A 19,250-nucleotide genomic window follows, 5' to 3' on the forward strand; every position below is an offset into this window, starting at 1 on the left:
TTCTGCATGGAATTACATGTAGATTGGATAGATCTGCCCTAGCTGTGTGCTAGGAACCTCTGGCTTCAGTGGAGGGCTTATGGGCACCAACAAGTTACTCATGCTTAAAGCCAAAAATGAACTTCTATTCTTTGCTCATTCAGGACACAACGCATGGTTCGTCATTCCCTTCTGCTTGCCAGAAGTATTTTGTTCCTAATGCTCATCCCAATTAGAATACTGAAAGACGAAAGCAGTGTGATGCAAAACCAATCATCTTTGGAGCTTATTTTCAGATTTCACTTTCAGCATTTGAGACTGTTCTCCTACACGATAAAACACTGTTGTCCCAATGGCTTAATTTTGCTGATTTGCACTAACTGAAAACTTCAAATCAGTTTGGTTTGGCAGAGTAGTGTGTGTTTTGAGTTTTGTCATTCTTGATTATTTTCACAGTCGTGTTACATCCACATGTTTTTGATTGAGAAATAAAATTTGCTTGAATCATGTAGTATCTCATGATTTTGTTCTAGCAGTGTACTTTTCACTGAGGCTAGATATGCACTGGAGTAATCTGTTCAGAAAAGAAAGTCAGTTTTCCTTTTCTTAATATTCTTTTCAAGTCCCTCTGAAGAGGACTAGATTTTGAATTACTTTTCCTCACTATAAAACTGTACACCATGAAGCTTGTTATTTGTAATTTAGTTTAATTGAGTAATTTGGTGTAATTTAATTTAATTTTAGTTTGGTTTATAATCATAAACATATATGATTGCACAGAAGGGGTTTTATTTCGATTCTTTTTCATCCAGAGAAAATGCCTATGTCACTGTAGTGAAAGCAAAAATTTGTGCAGGTTGGTGAAGAAAACCTTCATTGTGTCTGCCTCTCAGTTTTGAAAAAAATAGCCTTTTGGGGAGCCATATGAATGACAGTGTATGTCTAATATGGACTTGAAATTTTTGGAGGCACGAAGAATGTAATTTCTAAGCCTTTGTGATATATTTTCCTTTTAAAAGACCTAAACTGAGAAACCATAGGAGCCCCTTGTAGTGGAGCAATAATAAATTTGGGCAACTGACATAATTAAAAACTTGTCTTATTTTGTGTTTGGAAAATGAAAAGCATGTGTCTGAAGAGGACACATCCCAAGGACAAGGGCTGCCTGCAGCGGGTGCACGTGGCACTTGACACAGTGCGACAGCTGGGATTCACACGCCCAATGTCAGGCACAGAACATGTGGCCAGTTTTGGCCTTTTGTCATGTCTTGTTTTAATCATCTTCTTTTAAATGGTGGGGGTTTTTTTTCAGTGGAAAGGCCTTGTCCTCATCTTTCTTTTCTTGCTGTTGTAGAATTAATCATGGATGTTATTAACAGTGATTGTTTCTCTGCCTTTCCCAGTGGAAGGTACACGGGACAGCATTCATCAACCGATGTCAGACACTCGTGTTCACTAAACAGCTAACATAGGTGCTGGCACTGGGATTTGCAACAACTGGTTTACTTGGGTTGGTAACAGTGGGAAGCAAGAGAAGATGCTTCAGATAACTAACAGGAAATGTGAAACAGAAGGCTCCACTTTTTTTCTGAATGTAGGTGTCTACTTGCAGTTTAAGAAGCAGGCTTTACCCAGTTTGACTAGCTTGAACATGAGGCTGTGTCCATGCTGATTTTGATACATTAGAGAACCAGAGAGGAGCAAGAGAGCTTGACTTGCCCTTCACGTGAGCTCATCCCAGCCAGTGCAGCTGTGCAGTGTTTTGGGGCCTTTTCTCTCTCTTTCAGGGTGTGTGTAGAGAGACAGGAGTATGTTCAGTTCTTTATCTCAAATGCCTGAGCCAACATGTCCTGGTTTTATGTCAACAGCCTCTGTCTGGATGACTGATGGCTGTAATGGATAATGCTGCTGTACTCATTCACTTCCGTTTGTCTGGCTGGAAGGCTTTGACCTGATGATATATTTTATGTATTCTAGTGGATCTGAAACCATTGTGGCTATTTGCCCCCATTTCTCAGGGCTGAGAGGGAATTTGTGCAAGGAGTACAGGGATAAATGGTAGTGTTTTTGATTGCTTTTCATGGAATCATCTTAAACCTAATGGATGGAGAGCTCCAGGCAAAGAATATGTCCAGTGTAGTGAATTATTTGTTTTGCAGAATAGGGAATAAATGTGCAGAACACTATAGCTTAATCCTCCTTTGTATCAGTGGATTTCTTCTAAGATACTTCTTGGTGGAATAATGCTTTTATTCTTTTTCCTTTTTTCCCCCATACTTCTACTAATTTCTTTGCAAGAAACCACTTACTGCTTTCCTGTAAATCATATTTGAAGTAAACAGGCCTGAAATAACATTCTGTGATGCTCTCCTTAAAATGATTTGTGTGTGGCTGGTGAGATCAGAATCTTTTCTGACACTCAGGGTGAGATATATTTCATGTTTGATGTCTGTACTTAAGACAATCACATCCATGGTGTTTCTTTTCATACTTAGTGGAGAGAAAGAGGTACTTAACGAGGAGGTATCCTGCCCCTTTTAAGTATCTGCTTTAGATAAGGTGAGAAGAGTTGGAGAAGCTGGACTCCACTGGGTGTGAAGAGGGAGGAGATAGGCTTCGGTCAGATGAGTCCCACCCTGAGAGGAGAAAGAATTTAACTTTGGGCTTTCAGTCTTCTGGGGACAATGCTGATCAAGACCAAGGGACCTTTCAAGACAAAGTTTTTTTTTCAGGAAGAGGAGCCAGGCTCTTCTCAGTGACATCCCTTGACAGGACAAGGGGCAATGGGTGCAAGCTGGAACACAGGAGGTTCCACATAAATATGAGGAAAAACTTCTTTACGGTGAGAGTGACCAAACACTGGAACAGGCTGCCCAGAGAGGTTGTGGAGTCTCCTTCTCTGGAGACATTCAAAACCCGCCTGGACGCGTTCCTGTGTGATATGGTCTAGGCAATCCTGCCCCGGCAGGGGGATTGGACTAGATGATCTTTCGAGGTCCCTTCCAATCCCTAACAGTCTGTGATTCTGTGATTCTTTTTCTGACATTACAGAAAATGTGACTTAAATCTATTGGAATTCCAAGGGGATGAACGAGAGATGGTGGCTGTTATTTAGTAATTTTTTTTAAAGAAGGGTAAATTCCATTGTTGAGAAAGGTGTTATTTTTGACCTTCAGAAAGATTATTAAAAATACTGAAGTGTATAAAATATGGATTAAAAACAGTTAAGGGCAGCCTGGCCTTTCCAGTGAAAAAACTGATAAAGCTGTTCAATAATTATGTAAATGGCTGTTTGTGCAGGGGGAATCTCAAGAATTTGGGGTGGCTGAGGAGTTGGTACATACTCAAGGTTAATGCCATTTTAAAGTAAAATTTGGTTTGGTTGACAAAGATTTAGATGTGTTTCCTGACTGCATGCATAATACAGATATTTTAGCAGTGGTTTTTGCTCTAATTCATGGGCAACAGTGTGCATTTGTCTAGAACAGTAAATGCAAGTGAAGTAACAGCCATGATCAAAAAAAAGAAAAGCTTTAAAAACTAACCTTCCTTTATTTTCTGATAAATTTTAGAATTTGGATTAAGATAAAATGTGCAATTAAAAATATCCAGATGTATTAAACATATTATTCTTATCTCTGACACCACTGACTTTTTATTTTTATAATGTTGGGGGAAGGTGATTGTTTTTTTTAATGTCAATCCTTTCTAGATCCTGGAAGTATGCAAGTGTACACTTCTTCAAGTTTGGTGGAATATCACAATATTTTCATTTCTTCCTAGGTGGGGTAATTTGTGGAAACTTGAGAGGAAAGCAAAAAATATCAAAGGAAAACAGAATCAATATTGTAAAAAAAAAAAGAAAAAAAGAGGAAGAAATTAATGTCTGGGCATTGAGACAAAATGCAGGATTTTTGCTTAGCTACATCCATAGTGCTATAGAAAATGTGATCTTTAGCGTTTCACAGAGTCTTATGAAACATTGAAGACAAGCCTTTTTTGAGAGAATCATACCAACTTACAAATATAGCACAGACCATGCTGTGAAAACTTTGTCAGTGTGGTAGCAGCTTCACTCATCAGGATTTACATTAACTCACCTTTCTCCTGAGTTTCATGACTTTGGCTGCAGCAGAATTTAGTAATGCCAAGAGGCAAGAGTTTGTGCATGAACAGTTGAAGGAAAAGAAAGACCCTGCCAGGAGACTGTTTTTCTAGAAATGAAATGTGCTAGTGCCACAGCTTCAATTTGGTGCTGTGTTTTTTTCTGGTAGCTTTAGTAGCTCTCCTGCCTACGAGGAGGGCAGTGATTTGCCTTTGCATGGGTCATTGAACTCCAGAACTTGTACTGCTCCTGCTGACTGTCATCCATCACCAGGGATGCTTCTAACTGTGCTTCCTGTAGTGAGGAAATTCTCATTGAATAATTTTAAATCCAATATCTTCATGCCTCAAAACATTTCAGGGCTGCCCTTTGTAACCTCTCCATTGCTTTCAGCCAGCTGGCATTTTTTATGAGTGCTGGGGAGATACTGCGCTCATAACCTTGGTTAGAATCCGACTTCTGAAGCTGCCTTTGGCTTCTGTGTTTATAGGGGAACATCCAAATGTATAGCTTTCACTTTCCAACTGGTCTATGCCTGTGATGCTAGGATATGATTGGGTATTCTTGCCACCCTACCTAAATAAATGCTGTATCCAGATAGTCACAGAGTCCCTCTGTAATCAACGTAGAGAAAGTAAGTCTTTTAGGGAAGAGCAGCAATCTAAATTATGTGCCCAAATTTGGTCCATATGAGTGGTCCTTCCATTCCTGGGTGACACTGTCTTGTTTGCTGGCCTGTTGTTCAGCCTGAAGTAAATAAGCCAGGTGGTAGCTGCTCCTGAGGAGTGTCTCAACAGGCCAAACATGCTTGTGTTTGGTACCTTAGTGGGACCAATGGCCGGAATTCAGCAGCATTGGTTTCCTCCTCTCATGGTGGGGAGCCAAGAACAGCAGGTGAAATGGGATCAAAGGCAGTGTTGATTGCTTGTGCTTACCACTTAAGTTCTTTCGTGCAGTGTATCCTGGGGAAGGGTCTGTCCTGCAGCACACCGGGTCTAGAGATGGATGGGTACGGCCCACCCTGCTGACCCTACGAGCTGAATACCAGTGTGTTGGTGTACTTAAGAATCATAAGACATATACTTCAGGGAGCTTTGAGGGTCACTTTGCAAGCAGGAGATGAGAACGATGAGCTTTTTCAGATCTCGCTACCTTGTATGCGTCAACAGCTGGGATTCAGTGTCACCTCCAAAGCTATGGGACAGTGCAGCATCACTGATACCTATACACTTAAACCCTGGCGTCAGAGCTGCTCTTGAGCTGCTTGTGAGCAGCATGTTTCTCATAAAGCTCCACAGTGATCACTCCTGCAAGACTGTGAAAGTACTTCTCTTGGCAATGGCAACAGCTTTCACACCGTACATTCTTCCTCATGCCATAACAGAATTATATTTTGATGCATGAGCTTGTCAATAAATGTTCGTCTTTTGGGGGAGTCACTTCACAGCATCTTAAACCACTATGGCATTCTGGCATCCTTTATTTTTTTTTAATGGATGAAAGTGATGTAGCTAATGCTCATTAAAGATATAAAGAGCAAAACCAATATATTATTTTAAGTAAAATTAGTCTTACATTAAGTAACCATTCCTGACCTGGCATATTTATAGTATTTGCATTTCTGGAGCTTTTGCAAAAGGACTAGTAACAATGAAGTGATAACTCATAATCAGATGTATTAATTTTTGAAATAAATATATAACTATTTTTAAAAACCCAAAGGCTGAAACTGTCATTAACAATCTTAAATTTGTTTTTCTGTGTAATTGCAAGAAAAACTGTAACATTGATCCTGGAGCTTTAATAAATTTGTATTTGGGTGATAAAATGCTACTGCCCTGTGATAGTCACTTACATTCAGGGAGATACTATTTTCCTTCTTGCAACTGTTATGAAAAGGTGCATAATTAAACAACTGCCATTTCTCTCTAAATTTGGCTTCAGTTCAGTGAAGATATTCAAGAAGGATAATGTTTGTTGTGGTGTTAAAGTTGATTTGGAGGTGAAATAAGATCAACTGAATTAATATTATTTTGATTCAGAATAGGAGGGTCTGCTTAAGAGTTCATGCAGTTGAACTAATACACTTTTGAAGTCCATTCAGCTTAACTTTCTTGAGCATTCATGGGTAGACAAACCTGAATTTGTTGTGTAGTGTGGAGTGAGAGAATATGTGTGTGAAAGAACTGGGTTAGAAAATTTGAGATTCTTCAAGAGGCAACCTAACATTAGGCAACTTTTAAAATTAGGATTTTTTTCTACTTTTTATCTAGGTTTTCTTAATTTCCAGATGCATATTTTGGGTGTAGTTAAAGCTTAGAGATTTTTTTTTGTTTTGAAGAAGCATTGATGAATGCAGGGTTCCTTTTTAGACAGATGCAGGAATGCTTCACATTTAAAATAAATGGTATGTTATCTTTTTTCTTATTTTGATAAGTGTAGTTTATTTACATTTAATTTCTGTGAACATTTATTGTAATGAATTCATCCAAGTGGCTTCCACTGATCCAAAATAAACAGTGTTGGAAAGCTTCATCTAGTTTGAATTTTTTAAAATGGTATTTTCTCTTGCAGATGCTGCCTTCTTCCACAGACATTTCACAGGCCAATGGACAGCCAGAGGATCATGAGACATATGTCCAAGCGAATGGGATGACTGAGTCAATACCTGCAAACTCTCAGCAAGAGATGGATAGCATCCACGGTTCTCGCATCACTCCAAATGTGTATGCTGGTTCTCCTATAAAATTAACAAGCCTGGAGAGGATCATAGCCTTGCATCGAGAACTAAGACAAAACCATTGCAAAAATTGCCAGGTCAGTAAAAATTTTGTCATTGTTTTTAGTTTAGTGAAATCTATTATTCTTGGCAGTCATTTTATAGATCATAAAAATATTTGAATGATTTCTTCCAGAGATGCACAGTTGATTGTTAGTTTAAAAAAAGATGAGGATAATAAATACTTAATGTTTTTCATTATGCATTTTCTTATTTTCTTCCCCATTGTTTAGGAATGGCTTGGGGCTTGTAAAACTAATTAAAAGGTTTTGTTTTCATCATGGTGTACTCTCTGGTAAGACTATAACGGAAAATTGTTGGATCTTTAAAAAAAAAGTTGTTAAGTTGATCTTGTCCTACCTTTTTTTGACTCCAATTCTTTTTTTTTTTTTTAGTGATCCAATTATTCCTATGCCCTGAAGCTCTTTATAGTAATTTCCATTAACTGCAGGAATCCTGTTAAGAACAGAGCTGATCAATTGCAATTGCATTTGTGGCAGTCTGCTGCTAAACTAAACACGCAGGAGATTTCACCCTCTCTGAGACAACATAACCTCTCCATAATTGTATGGAAACAAAATTCAAGTATGCAATTACTGGAGCCAGTTAGCTAGAGTAGTTACAAATATTATTCTACTGAATTTCCTTTAAAATCTTGGATTAATGTAAATGTAACAAAACAAATAAAAACATAATTTCTGCTTTTGACATCAGTTTCGTGATCATTTTCAAATGATCATTCAAATCCAGTTTCCTGCTCATTTTCTTTATCACAGTCACAGATAAAAAGGATCAATGATAATATTGTCATAACAGAAAACCGTTAGGGAGAGCAGAATGCAAGTAGCACTTTGATTGACCTGATATTTGTAAACTCAGGGATTTTTTTTTTTATATATACATCACGTGTGCTTTAATTAAATCCCAATGAGATCATGACACAGGCCTACTGTACAAATACAGGCCTGTGTCATGAAGCCACAGCTGAAATGAGCCACAATGCACAGAGTGGCCTGGGACATCCAAGGATATATCTTCTTTTCTTTTTTCCTCCTCAGATACCTTCAGTTGTCTCCTCCAACTCAAATCCAAAGGCTGACTGCAACCTGCCCATGATCAACGAGGAAGCCCCTTGGCCTCTGCTGTCAAGGGTGAAGGATGCACTCGCGTCTCCGGAGCGTAGTGCTTTCTGGGCCACGAAGGGGAGGGATCGGTTGTCGAAATGTGATGATGTATTTTGGGGTCAAATAGGAAATCAGCATGCAGGTGCTATTCCCCAGGGAATGAAACAGGAAAATGCCATTATGAATAAGACATGGCTCTCTAGAGAAAAAACAGATGGCTCAACCTCAGCTACCACAGCAAAAAGCTATTTGTCAGACGTGTTGTCAGCAAGTAATAAAGGTTGAAATCCCGTGGGGAGAAATCAGCTGCCTGAGAAAGAATAAAACCCGCAAAATAAAAGAAGGTAAAGCATCATAGCAATGTGATTTTCCCATTGTTACAGAAGTAGTAATAATTTTTTAAAACAAAGATATTTTACTAGTTAGCATGTCCTAGCAAATAGTTTGAGATGACTGGAAAATTTACATGAAAAAGAGCTATAATACTTTTTATGGTCAAAATTTCTTAGAACATTTGAGGTCACTGAAACCTATGGATTTTTCAGTAGCCGGGCTGCCTCCCCATTTTCTTTTCACCGCTTGTTTATGATTTGCTTTTCTTTTAACTGAGACTGTGAAACAATCTATTAAATCCCTTTAACTTTTATGTATAACCCATTTCTTCAGTGTGCAGTGGCAAGTTCTGAAAGAACATCTGGCTCGCGAGACTGTTTCCTCTGGAACTTGAGGAAATGTCGTGTCATGGACTTCCTAGAAACACATTTTACAGAAATTTGGGAGTAGTTTTGCTGTTAAGTGTTTCTTTAGTGTCTTGGGATTTTGGCAAGGGGGAGAAGTGTTCAGGTTTTTGGGGGTTTTGGAGTTGGGTTTTTTTGTTATCTTGCTGACCTGCAGCAGGGTACTCAATATATTCCTGTAGATGGCTGTAAAACAGCATCCTTCAATTGTTACTTTTAAACACCTTATACAATTGCAACTTAACTTGAGTAGTTTTACTGGACATGTTCCTGACCGCTTTCTTCAGGTGACCACCTGAGCGTCATGAGTACAGTAGCAGCTGAGTTCAAGGGATGGATAAGTCAGACTGCACCCTGTGCTGCCAAACCCCAACACCTGCAATAGGGAGAAGTGAAGGCAGTGCCAGGCCACGTGCGCTAGCACAGCCGTGGCAGTGCTTCCTCGTAGTCTGGCTCAGAAATAGATGTGATCTGGGCTGCGTGAGCCTTTGATGGATTCTGGTTGTGGGAGGGAGGAGAGAAGAGCGTGTCTGTGCAGGTGCGTCTGTGCACTAACGCTGGCTGACTCTGGGAAGTTTAACTGAGCATGTTTGTAAATTCCCCAAAACACTGAAGTGTCATTATATTGGGACCCCACCAGAGTTAATGCTTTTGGAAAACCTCCATTATTCAAATCTCCCAGGTATCTTTATTTTTATTAGAAAAGAGCATTTTTAACACACAGTAATATGTAGCACTGTTCCTGTGCTCATCATCTGTCTCCATTGATTACCCTAGTTGGTTCATAGTACATTACTACTTTGCTTGATGCTGCTTTTCAGGAGCAAGCAACAAAATGGTTTTGAAGAAATATTAATGTACACAACTTATACTTTATTATGGGAAGCCCGTCTTCATTTGCTCAGTAAGGTAGCAATGCAACTGCTTACAGCACTAACTGAATTGGTCTTCATCCAACATATCTTTAGAAAATACACACCAGGTGCCCAGGGAAATAGCCCTGGAAGCGATGTTTTGGAGCGCTGTCTAAGCAGAGGAGACACCGGTGAGGTTCCAAAATCTGGGCTTCTGCTCTCATGTGTCTTTCTCTTCTTCCTAATGCCTGGCCAGCACTTCTGATGACAGATCACAGAATCACAGAATGTTAGGGATTGGAAGGGACCTCGAAAGATCATCTAGTCCAATCCCCCTGCCGGGGCAGGATTGCCTAGACCATATCACACAGGAACGCGTCCAGGCGGGTTTTGAATGTCTCCAGAGAAGGAGACTCCACAACCTCTCTGGGCAGCCTGTTCCAGTGTTCAGTCACCCTTACAGTAAAGAGGTTTTTCCTCAAATTTAAGTGGAACCTCCTGTGCTCCAGCTTGCACCCATTGCCCCTTGTCCTGTCAAGGGATGTCACTGAGAAGAGCCTGGCTCCATCCTCTTGACACTTGCCCTTTACATATTTATAAACATTAATGAGGTCACCCCTCAGTCTCCTCTTCTCCAAGCTAAAGAGACCCAGCTCCCTCAGCCTCTCCTCATAAGGGAGATGTTCCACTCCCTTAATCATCTTCGTGGCTCTGCGCTGGACTCTCTCTAGCAGTTCCCTGTCCTTCTTGAACTGAGGGGCCCAGAACTGGACACAATACTCCAGATGCAGCCTCACCAGGGCAGAGTAGAGGGGGAGGAGAACCTCTCTCGACCTGCTGACCACACCCCTTCTAATACACCCCAGGATGCCATTGGCCTTCTTGGCCACAAGGGCACACTGCTGGCTCATGGTCATCCTGTTGTCCACTAGGACCCCCCAGGTCCCTTTCCCCTACGCTGGTCTCCAACAGGTCTGCCCCCAACTTGTACTGGTACATGGGGTTGTTCTTGCCCAGATGCAGGACTCTACACTTGCCCTTGTTATATTTCATTAAATTTCTCCCCGCCCAACTCTCCAGCCTGTCCAGGTCTCTCTGAATGGCTGCGCAGCCTTCCGGCACATCAGCCACTCCTCCCAGTTTTGTGTCATCAGCGAACTTGCTGACAGCGCACTCTAATCCCTCATCCAAGTCATTAATGAATATATTGAATAGAACTGGTCCCAGAACCGACCCTTGCGGGACTCCGCTAGACACAGACCTCCAACTGGACTCTGTCCCGCTGACCACTACTCTCTGGCTTCTTTCCTTCAGCCAGTTTACAATCCACCTCACTACCCGATCATCCAGACCACACTTCCCCAGTTTAGCTGCAAGGATGCTGTGGGAGACCGTGTCAAACGCTTTACTGAAATCGAGATAGACCACATCCACAGCTTTACCATCATCTATCCACCGGGTAACATCCTCATAAAAGGCTATCAAGTTGGTTGAGCAAGACTTCCCGTTGGTGAAGCCATGCTGAGTGCCCCTAATGATCCCCCTATCCTTGATGTGCCTAGAGACAGCACCAAGGACAAGTTGCTCCATCACCTTTCCGGGGATGGAGGTGAGGCTGACCGGTCTGTAGTTACCCGGGTCCTCCTTCTTGCCCTTTTTGAAGACTGGAGTGACATTCGCTTTCCTCCAGTCCTCAGGCACCTCTCCCGTTGCCCACGACTTAGCAAAGATGATGGAGAGTGGCCTAGCAATGACTTCCGCCAGCTCCCTCAGCACCCGCGGGTGCATCCCATCAGGGCCCATGGATTTATGGACATCCAGGTTGCTTAATTGGTCCCTGACCCAGCCCTCATCAACCAAGACAGATTCCTCCTCTATCTTGACTTCTTCTGAGGCCGCAGGGGTCCAGGGCTCCTCAGGACAGCCTCCAACAGTATAGACAGAGGCAAAGAAGGCATTCAGTAACTCCGCCTTCTTTTTATCCTCTGTCTCCAGGACCCCCACCTCATTCATCAGTGGGCCTACATTGCCTCTAGTGTTGGCTTTACCTGCAATGTATTTGAAGAAGCCCTTTCTGTTGTCCTTGACCTCTCTTGCAAGGTTTAATTCCAAGGAGGCCTTAGCTTTCCTAGTTGCCTCCCTACATCCTCTGACAACAGACTTATATTCCTCCCAAGTGGCCAGCCCCTCCTTCCACGATCTGTACACCTTCTTCTTCCACTTGAGTTTGCCCAGCAGTTCCCTGTTCAACCATGCAGGTCTCTTGGTCCCCTTCCTTGACTTCCTACTTGTTGGGATGCTCTCATCTTGAGCTCGGAAGAAGCAGTCCTTGAACGCTAACCAACTATCTTGGGCCCCCTTACCTTCTAGTACCCTGACCCATGGGATTTCCCCTAGCAATTGCTTGAAAAGGCCAAAGTTGGCCCTCCTGAAGTTCAGGGTTGTGATTCTGCTAGCTATTCTGTTCCTGCCACATGAGATCCTGAACTCTACCATCTCATGGTCGCTACAACCAAGGCTGCCCTCAACCTTCACCTCTTCAACCAGACCCTCCTTGTTAGTGAGGATCAGATCCAGCAGCGCTCCTCTCCTAGTTGGCTCATCCACCATTTGCATCAGAAAGTTATCATCAATGCACTGGAGGAACCTCCTGGACTGGGGATGGCTGGCTGAGTAGGCCTCCCAGCAAATATCAGGGTAGTTGAAATCCCCCACAACAACCAGGCCCTGTAATTGCGAGACTGCTCTCAGCTGCCTGTAGAAGGCCTCATCACCCTCCTCATCCTGATCCGGTGGCCTGTAATAGACACCCACAACAGTATCACCCCTGCCAGCCTGCCCCTTAATTCGCACCCACAAACTCTCAACTCGCTCCTGATCTGCCTCTGGACAGAACTCAATACAATCTAGCTGCTCACTCACATAAAGAGCAACTCCACCACCTCTCCTTAGCGGCCTGTCTTTTCTGAACAGGACATAGCCATCCATGACCACATTCCAGTCATGCGAGGCGTCCCACCAAGTCTCTGTAATTGCCACTAGATCATAGCCCCCCGACCGAACACGGATTTCTAACTCCTCCTGCTTATTCCCCATGCTGCGTGCATTGGTGTACAGGCATTTCAGGGAGCGAGCTGGGCACACCGATTTCATCCCAGATTCACCCCCTGACTTCACCCCAGGGGGATGGGGGGCCTCCTTGTCTACCTCAACACTAGAGCATTGCCCCAGTGGTGCAAGCCCAGCTACCACCCCATCCCCCTTCGAATCTAGTTTCTAGTTTTTTTCGAATAGATAATAATAAATAATAATAAATTCTAGTTTTTTTCGAATAGATATACCTGATACTCAGCCACCAGCTACCTTGTTAAATGTTAAGATATTTTTATGTGGAAAACCACTTGAAAATATTTAACACGGTAACTTTTATATTGATAAAATAACGCTTTAAGAATTAGCATTTGTGAGAAATGTTTTTTGAGCTGTATCTTGCTGACAGTAAAATATAGGGCCTGGTCGTTCAGGCTGGAGGTTAGATTGTAATGCATGAAGTGTGCTAATAACAAGGGTATTAATAATAATACCTTGTGATGATAAGGTAGTCTTCATTATCCTAGAGTAGCTATCTGCTTTGTGATTGGGACCATAGCAACTTACCATGAAATTAAGACTTTCTCAGTCCAGTCCCTTTCTATCAAAGACAAGCGTGGTTCATTTTAAACTTCAGACTTCATTTTAAGCTAATTAGGTTATTTGGCCCCATTCTTCCTCCTGCTGGAATTAGTAATTTCCTGAACGAAGGCTTTAGACACACACAGGTGCAGATGGGGGAACAGACACTTGCAAGCATATTACCTGCATGGAAGCACTGTAATGCAGAATGGACTCAAGCAATTCCCCAGGCAAATGGATTCTGTGCTGGCACTTTGTAGCTTTGCTTCGCAAGTCACAAATTTCAGTTAACGTCCTGTTAGCCCACTGTGTTTTCAATTTTTTAAGACATCCATTCTTCCTACTACAAAGCACTGTTTAAATATGTGCAGATACCGCAGTTGTCATTTGGGCAGCTGTTTCAGCTGCTTTTCATTTCTCTTAAGTAAAAATGCAAGATTTTAGACACTACAGTGGAAAAATGCTAATAATTTAACAGCAAAGTTTGGAGTACTGCAAGCAACAGCATTAGAAAAGGTGGGTCAGCTAAAGTCTTTCTTTTTTAAACCTCTGTCCTACTCCATTTTTTCCCACTACTGAATGGGCAAATGAGAAGTGATAGTCAGATTATGCCAAATAATTATGCGCTAATTGATGTACAAGAAGATTAGATGATGCATTGCACCATCAAACAAGGTCCTGCAAATTCTTTAAACACAGTCATTTATAGAAACCAGCTCCATGATGTACAGTGGCAGGCCAGATGGTTTGTATATTGGTGTCCTGCCAAGCTGAGGCCCTTTGGGAGTCCGAGCTTACTGAGTGACTCATACAGAATAATTAATATTGACCCTTATTCTGTAAATGATTTGGGGTTTTTTGAAATTGAGGGTGATCAGTAGCAGTGTTCTTACAGAACACATCTGAAGAGTTGACTTGTGTTGAATTACCTGCGATCTGCTGTTTGTCATCCTTGAACCTGCCTGAGCCAAGTGGCGTTATCTGTGCTTGACTGGATGATCAGGACACTTGGAAGGAAGCTGCACGACAGCATGCTTCCTACCAACAGATGCTCACTGACCCTGCTTCCCATTCAGGCTCTTCCACTTACAAAGAATTTGTTTGAAACAACACAGAAAACTATTTGCTAGGATCAATAGTTCATGTCAAACAAGTGTTTATTAACATATTCAGGCAATATTTGCTCAGTTCTTTTGAACTCCCGAGTACTAAAGTAAAAATATTTCATTTTAACAGCAAAGTCATCTCTTTTCTCTCTAGTTTTAACAGAAGTATTACTTAGAAATAGAGTATAAATGCAATACATGGAAGTAGTAACCTGAAATGGTGCAGAGTGCATTTTAAAGGCCATGTGAAAGATAAACTTAAAAAGGAAACTCATGGTATACCTGAGGCGACAAATGCACTGTAGAGTAGTTTGTACCCTCTTTGAGGGAGGAATTGGAATCTGAAAATCCAAAACCACTGGAAGGAATGGCCATTCTCCTATGACAGGTGTAAAAAAAAAAAAGAAAAAAAAACCCCATCCCTTTCTTCCGTCACTGCACAAGCTGTTTTATGTAGTCAAAGAAAACTAATAACTCTCCTGCACTTGTGCTTTGTCTGTTTTGCTCTTCTCTGGTAGGAGACATCATAAGGAGGGAATGTAATGCCAGTTTTTTATGTTCAGATGAAAAGAAACAGAACACCTACAATGACAGATCATGTGTATTTTAAGAAATTTCTCTTTAGTCAATGAAAATCTTGTATTAGACTACTCCTGCTACTCCTCTTATTTTTCAGGAAAATAACATTCATAATATTTAAAAGAACAAGAAGTTGCCTTGTATTTTGTCTACACTCACCTGTGCATGCAGTCTCACTTAACTACTGAGAATTCATTATGCAAGTTCAAAAGATAAAGTCAGTTGCCAGTTTTTAGACATTTACGAATGTCTAAACCAGACATGGTTTGGTCAGAATCAGTGGAAGGAACATGGTCTGCATCCCTCTTTGAGAGCTGGTCTGCTGGAGATGGCCTGGAAGGCACTGGAAACTAGGGAAGATGACAAAACTCAGTGTCTTTAAAGTAAATTATGCCTATGTCCACTCTAGCTTCTCCTGGAGATTAAACATTTGTAGAAAATGGAGAGGGATTGCTCTGGAAGCCCGCCAGTCCCCATCTATTTCTTACCTTGTGCTATGAAAAGCTTTTATGCGCATAGGAGAGTTGGGGATCAGATCTGATGCGCAGCCCGTGGTAACTCACTTCCATGCTCAGGAGTGATATTTGTACGAGTCAGAAAAAAAACAAGATGCCCATGATTAAATTTTGTGTAGTCCTTCATAATTCCTGTTTATACTTTTTGGGTAGCAATTCTGATTTGTAAAAGCACTATCTAATGTCTTAGTAACAGCCTTTTCATTTAGCCCTTAAGCTGATGGATTTTAAAGCTCCTAATTAAAACCAGATAATGCACGAAAGATTTCTACAGTGCAGACATTTCTCTTAAGGCTCGATTAAACCAAGAAACTCCCACATCTGTTTGTACAACTATATTCCCAGCAGGTCAGGCAGCTGGTAGCATTGACTTAAGTCCATCTTTCTTGCAGCAGCTTTTTCTTGGGAATAAAGAGAACAGGAAGGGCTAGGACAGAAACTGCAATGTCTCAGAAACCTTGGCCTATTACTTTTTTCTAGGAATATTGTCTTTCCCCAGTCTGTGGCTCTGATCCTATCAGTCAGTATAATGGTGAACCACAGAATAACGTGTTCATTTACATATAAATATGTATAAAATATTTATGTGCATATATATATGTATGTATAATTGCATGGGGTTTGGCATAAATAAAGGTAGTATAAAATAATAGGGAGAAATCACTTTCTGCAGGTCTGTCTTTTTTTTTTTTCCTTCTTTTTTTCCTCTGTCCTTTGGGATTTGCTAATAGAAGTAGGGACATGAAAAGAAACTGTGGGTTTTTTTATTATTATTTTAAAGACTGAATTTAAACCTTAAGTTAAGAGGAAACTAAGACTATGCAGTGGAAGTTCTGGTTGTACCTTGACTCCACAGCAGGTTAAAATCCAGGTATGTATCAACTGTCTTCCCTTTCCCAAATACACACGTTTCCATGGGAAGGAAACTCACTTGTGTGCTCCACCTGTCAGCCCAAGTGTGGAAGACCAGGCCGATGGGGGACACTTGCCCTATAGCACTTTAGCTCCCCATTGTCTCTTTTGCTGCTGAAAGAGAAGAAGAAAAAAGATCAGTAGTTATATAAAATATTCTCAGTACATTTTTGTCTTGATTTTACGTGCATAAACTATTGAACCTTTACTGGGTAGGAGTTAGGCACCGCTAGGGAAAATGCCAAGCTCCCACAGTGGAAGATAGACTGACCTGCACCCTTGTTAAAGATCTCTTGAACTGTAGCCACTGTCATATTTCATGCAATATAACCTATCTGCCTTTGGAAAGCTCAATGTAGTGTGGCAAGTTCCTGAGAGAAAAAGTTATGAGTTGCGAAGTAAGCAGCTATTAAAAAAAAGAGGAGGGAAAAAAAAACACCACCAAAAAAAAAGAAATAGAGGATCTTATTACAGATGATGGGTCAGATTCACCAGGGTGCCACAGCAGCTCAGTTTCAGTCTGGGGATCCAGAGCAGCTGTAAGCCTGGCTTCTCAGGCACTGAAACTGTGTTTATGTTCAAGCCATCAGTGAATCAGGTCAAACATCTAAGGATGGAGAGAGTGTTCTTTTTGGGGGGGTTACTGGGAACATTTAATCAACAATTACTCAGAAATTAAGATGTTATCTGTTCTGCCTAGTCATTGCAGTTTTGGTCACGGCGTGAGAGCATGGAGCAGATTAAAGGGGAATTTCAGTAAAGGATTGCTTGAAGTTTGCTTGGGTTGGACTTGTAGTAGTTGTATTTGGACAAGAGCAAGAAGCTTTGAAGTGCCGTGGCCCCTCAGTGTATGGCTGTCTGGCAAAGCCTTCTTTAAGTGGGGATCTCCTGGAGCACATTGTCAATTTTTGTAATGCAGCTCTGAGGCTGAAAGTCGTGAGTGATTCTTTCTCACCCTTAGTGAAAGCTGCAGCTAGAAAGGGAGGACGTGGCTGTCTCTTGTTGCCCTCCCTTGCCCCCACCATCTGCTGGGTGCTGCCTGTCTGCTTTCCCATCTGTGGGCTGGGAACTCTGTCTCTCAGCAGCCACATCTTTGTTTCCAGCTGGCTGCAGACTGTCCCTTCTGGTGAGTGGGCTTTAAAACCTAGGGGTGAGGCTACCTAGCTGGAGGGTACTGATAGTTTGTGACTGCACAGGGAGCTTTTCTTGGGGGGCACAAGGCTGTTCTTGTCTCTCAAAAGAGCTGATTTGTAGGAGAAACTGCAGTCTATCATGTGGCTGCTCTGTGGTAGTGAGGGGCTGGGGTCCGCTTGTCTCTGCCACCCTTAAAATTTTATATGCCTTTTCTGTGCTGGATATGATCACCAGGATGATGTGGCTTCTGAATGAACCGTTAATTAGAGACCTTTTGTGGATGGTGGATCTTTTGTGGATGGTGGATCTTTTGCAAATGGCGCTTTATGGATGAGCAGACAGGTTGTCTGATGTATATGAGCTGGGCAGAAATAAATAACAAATCTACTTTATATGGCTCCTATATTATCTGGATACCTCATTATTTTGCAAGGCAGAAGTATACTGTCTGTATTCTCTAGAATCATAGAATCATTTTTGTTGGAAAAGACCTTTGAGATCATCAAGTCCAACCATATATAGCTGGTGAGAAGAAGTGTACAGAAGCCAAGGTCCAACTAAAGAGCTTCAGTTAAGAGCACACTGAGCATTATCAACACTAAATTAAGACATGGTCTCTTGGAGGACAATTCCTAAGTCTGAGCTGGGAGGTAGAGGTCTTGGTCATGTATTTTTTTATGATGGCTGCAGAGGTTTTCATCCCCTAATTTACCTCTCATAGCTCATCATGGCCCCATTGCCTCGTATCCATGAATAGAAATTGCCACCTCCTCAAACCTGTCAGCGTAGCTGCTCAAGTGATAAATCCCTGAAACCATTTCTGTCAAACTGAACCTGCTAAAGATCAGATGACCACAGAAGGAGCTCTGCAAGAAGTTCTGGGGAGACAGTGGTGTGTGACAGGTGGTTGGCCCTGAGTGAGTGTTGGAGAAGGCATTGGAGGCAATAACCTCTTCAGGTTTTTGAGGTTTTTGAAACCTAAGAAATGAAGCTGCGACCGGTGTGGACAAGTATTCTAGTGTGTTAGGTGGTCTGAATTGGGTTCAGAACAGAAAGTACCTTGTGTGATGATGCTTAGGAGAGCTAGAAAACATCACTTCTTGTTATATCTGACATCTGCATCTTTCCCAGAACAGCACATTCCTTAGTCCCCCTTTTAGATGTATCTGTGAGACTGGGATTTGCACTGACTTTTGCATGTGGACAGATAATTGACTCAATGTTTCCTGGTTCTTCTCGGGTGACACAACATCTTTACTAGGCTACAGAATTAAGCTCTTTATTGCTTACAGCTCAGCCAACACTGCAGATCTTCACAGCAGTGACTGTCAGATGTCTGACTCCCAGACAGGGAGTTTGTTATGTGTTTAGGAACTAAGCTTAATTCATGCTCTAGGAGTGGGATTCCTTGGAACATGTATAAGTCTGAGTTAGTCTCCTGGGGTCCCTGAGAGCCGTGAAGGTAAATCTGCACTTGATCTGCAAGACAGGATTCGTCTTATCATAATATAGGTCTAAAATAAGCAAGATGATCTGCACTCTAGAGGTGCCTTTACAACTCACTGACTATTAAGATGAGCGGAGGGGCACTGCTTCAGATGTCAAGTCTACACTGCAAAAGAAAGGGAAGGTGATTCCCACCCAAAATACTTTAGTAGTCAATGTGACCAAGTGGGACTTGGTTGTGGTGATCTGGTAGTGCCTAGCAGGACAAAGACTTGAAATCTTCCTCCTGTGTCCTAGGTGACTGCTCT

The 19,250-nt window shown here is 41.8% G+C and overlaps 1 protein-coding gene across 1 annotated transcript in view; it reads left to right on the forward strand.

Annotated features, from left to right (window-relative positions):
• Positions 1 to 8,272, forward strand: part of C6H4orf50 (chromosome 6 C4orf50 homolog) — a 35,150-nt gene extending 26,878 nt beyond the window's left edge. The window contains exons 11-12 of the mRNA XM_068403115.1: positions 6,659 to 6,901; positions 7,922 to 8,272. Of these exons, the coding sequence (XP_068259216.1) occupies positions 6,659 to 6,901; positions 7,922 to 8,272 (594 nt within the window). The remainder of the gene's footprint in view (positions 1 to 6,658; positions 6,902 to 7,921) is intronic.
• Positions 8,273 to 19,250: the final 10,978 nt, after the last annotated feature.

This window comes from Nyctibius grandis, chromosome 6, assembly GCF_013368605.1.
Source record: "Nyctibius grandis isolate bNycGra1 chromosome 6, bNycGra1.pri, whole genome shotgun sequence".
NCBI lineage: Eukaryota > Metazoa > Chordata > Aves > Nyctibiiformes > Nyctibiidae > Nyctibius > Nyctibius grandis.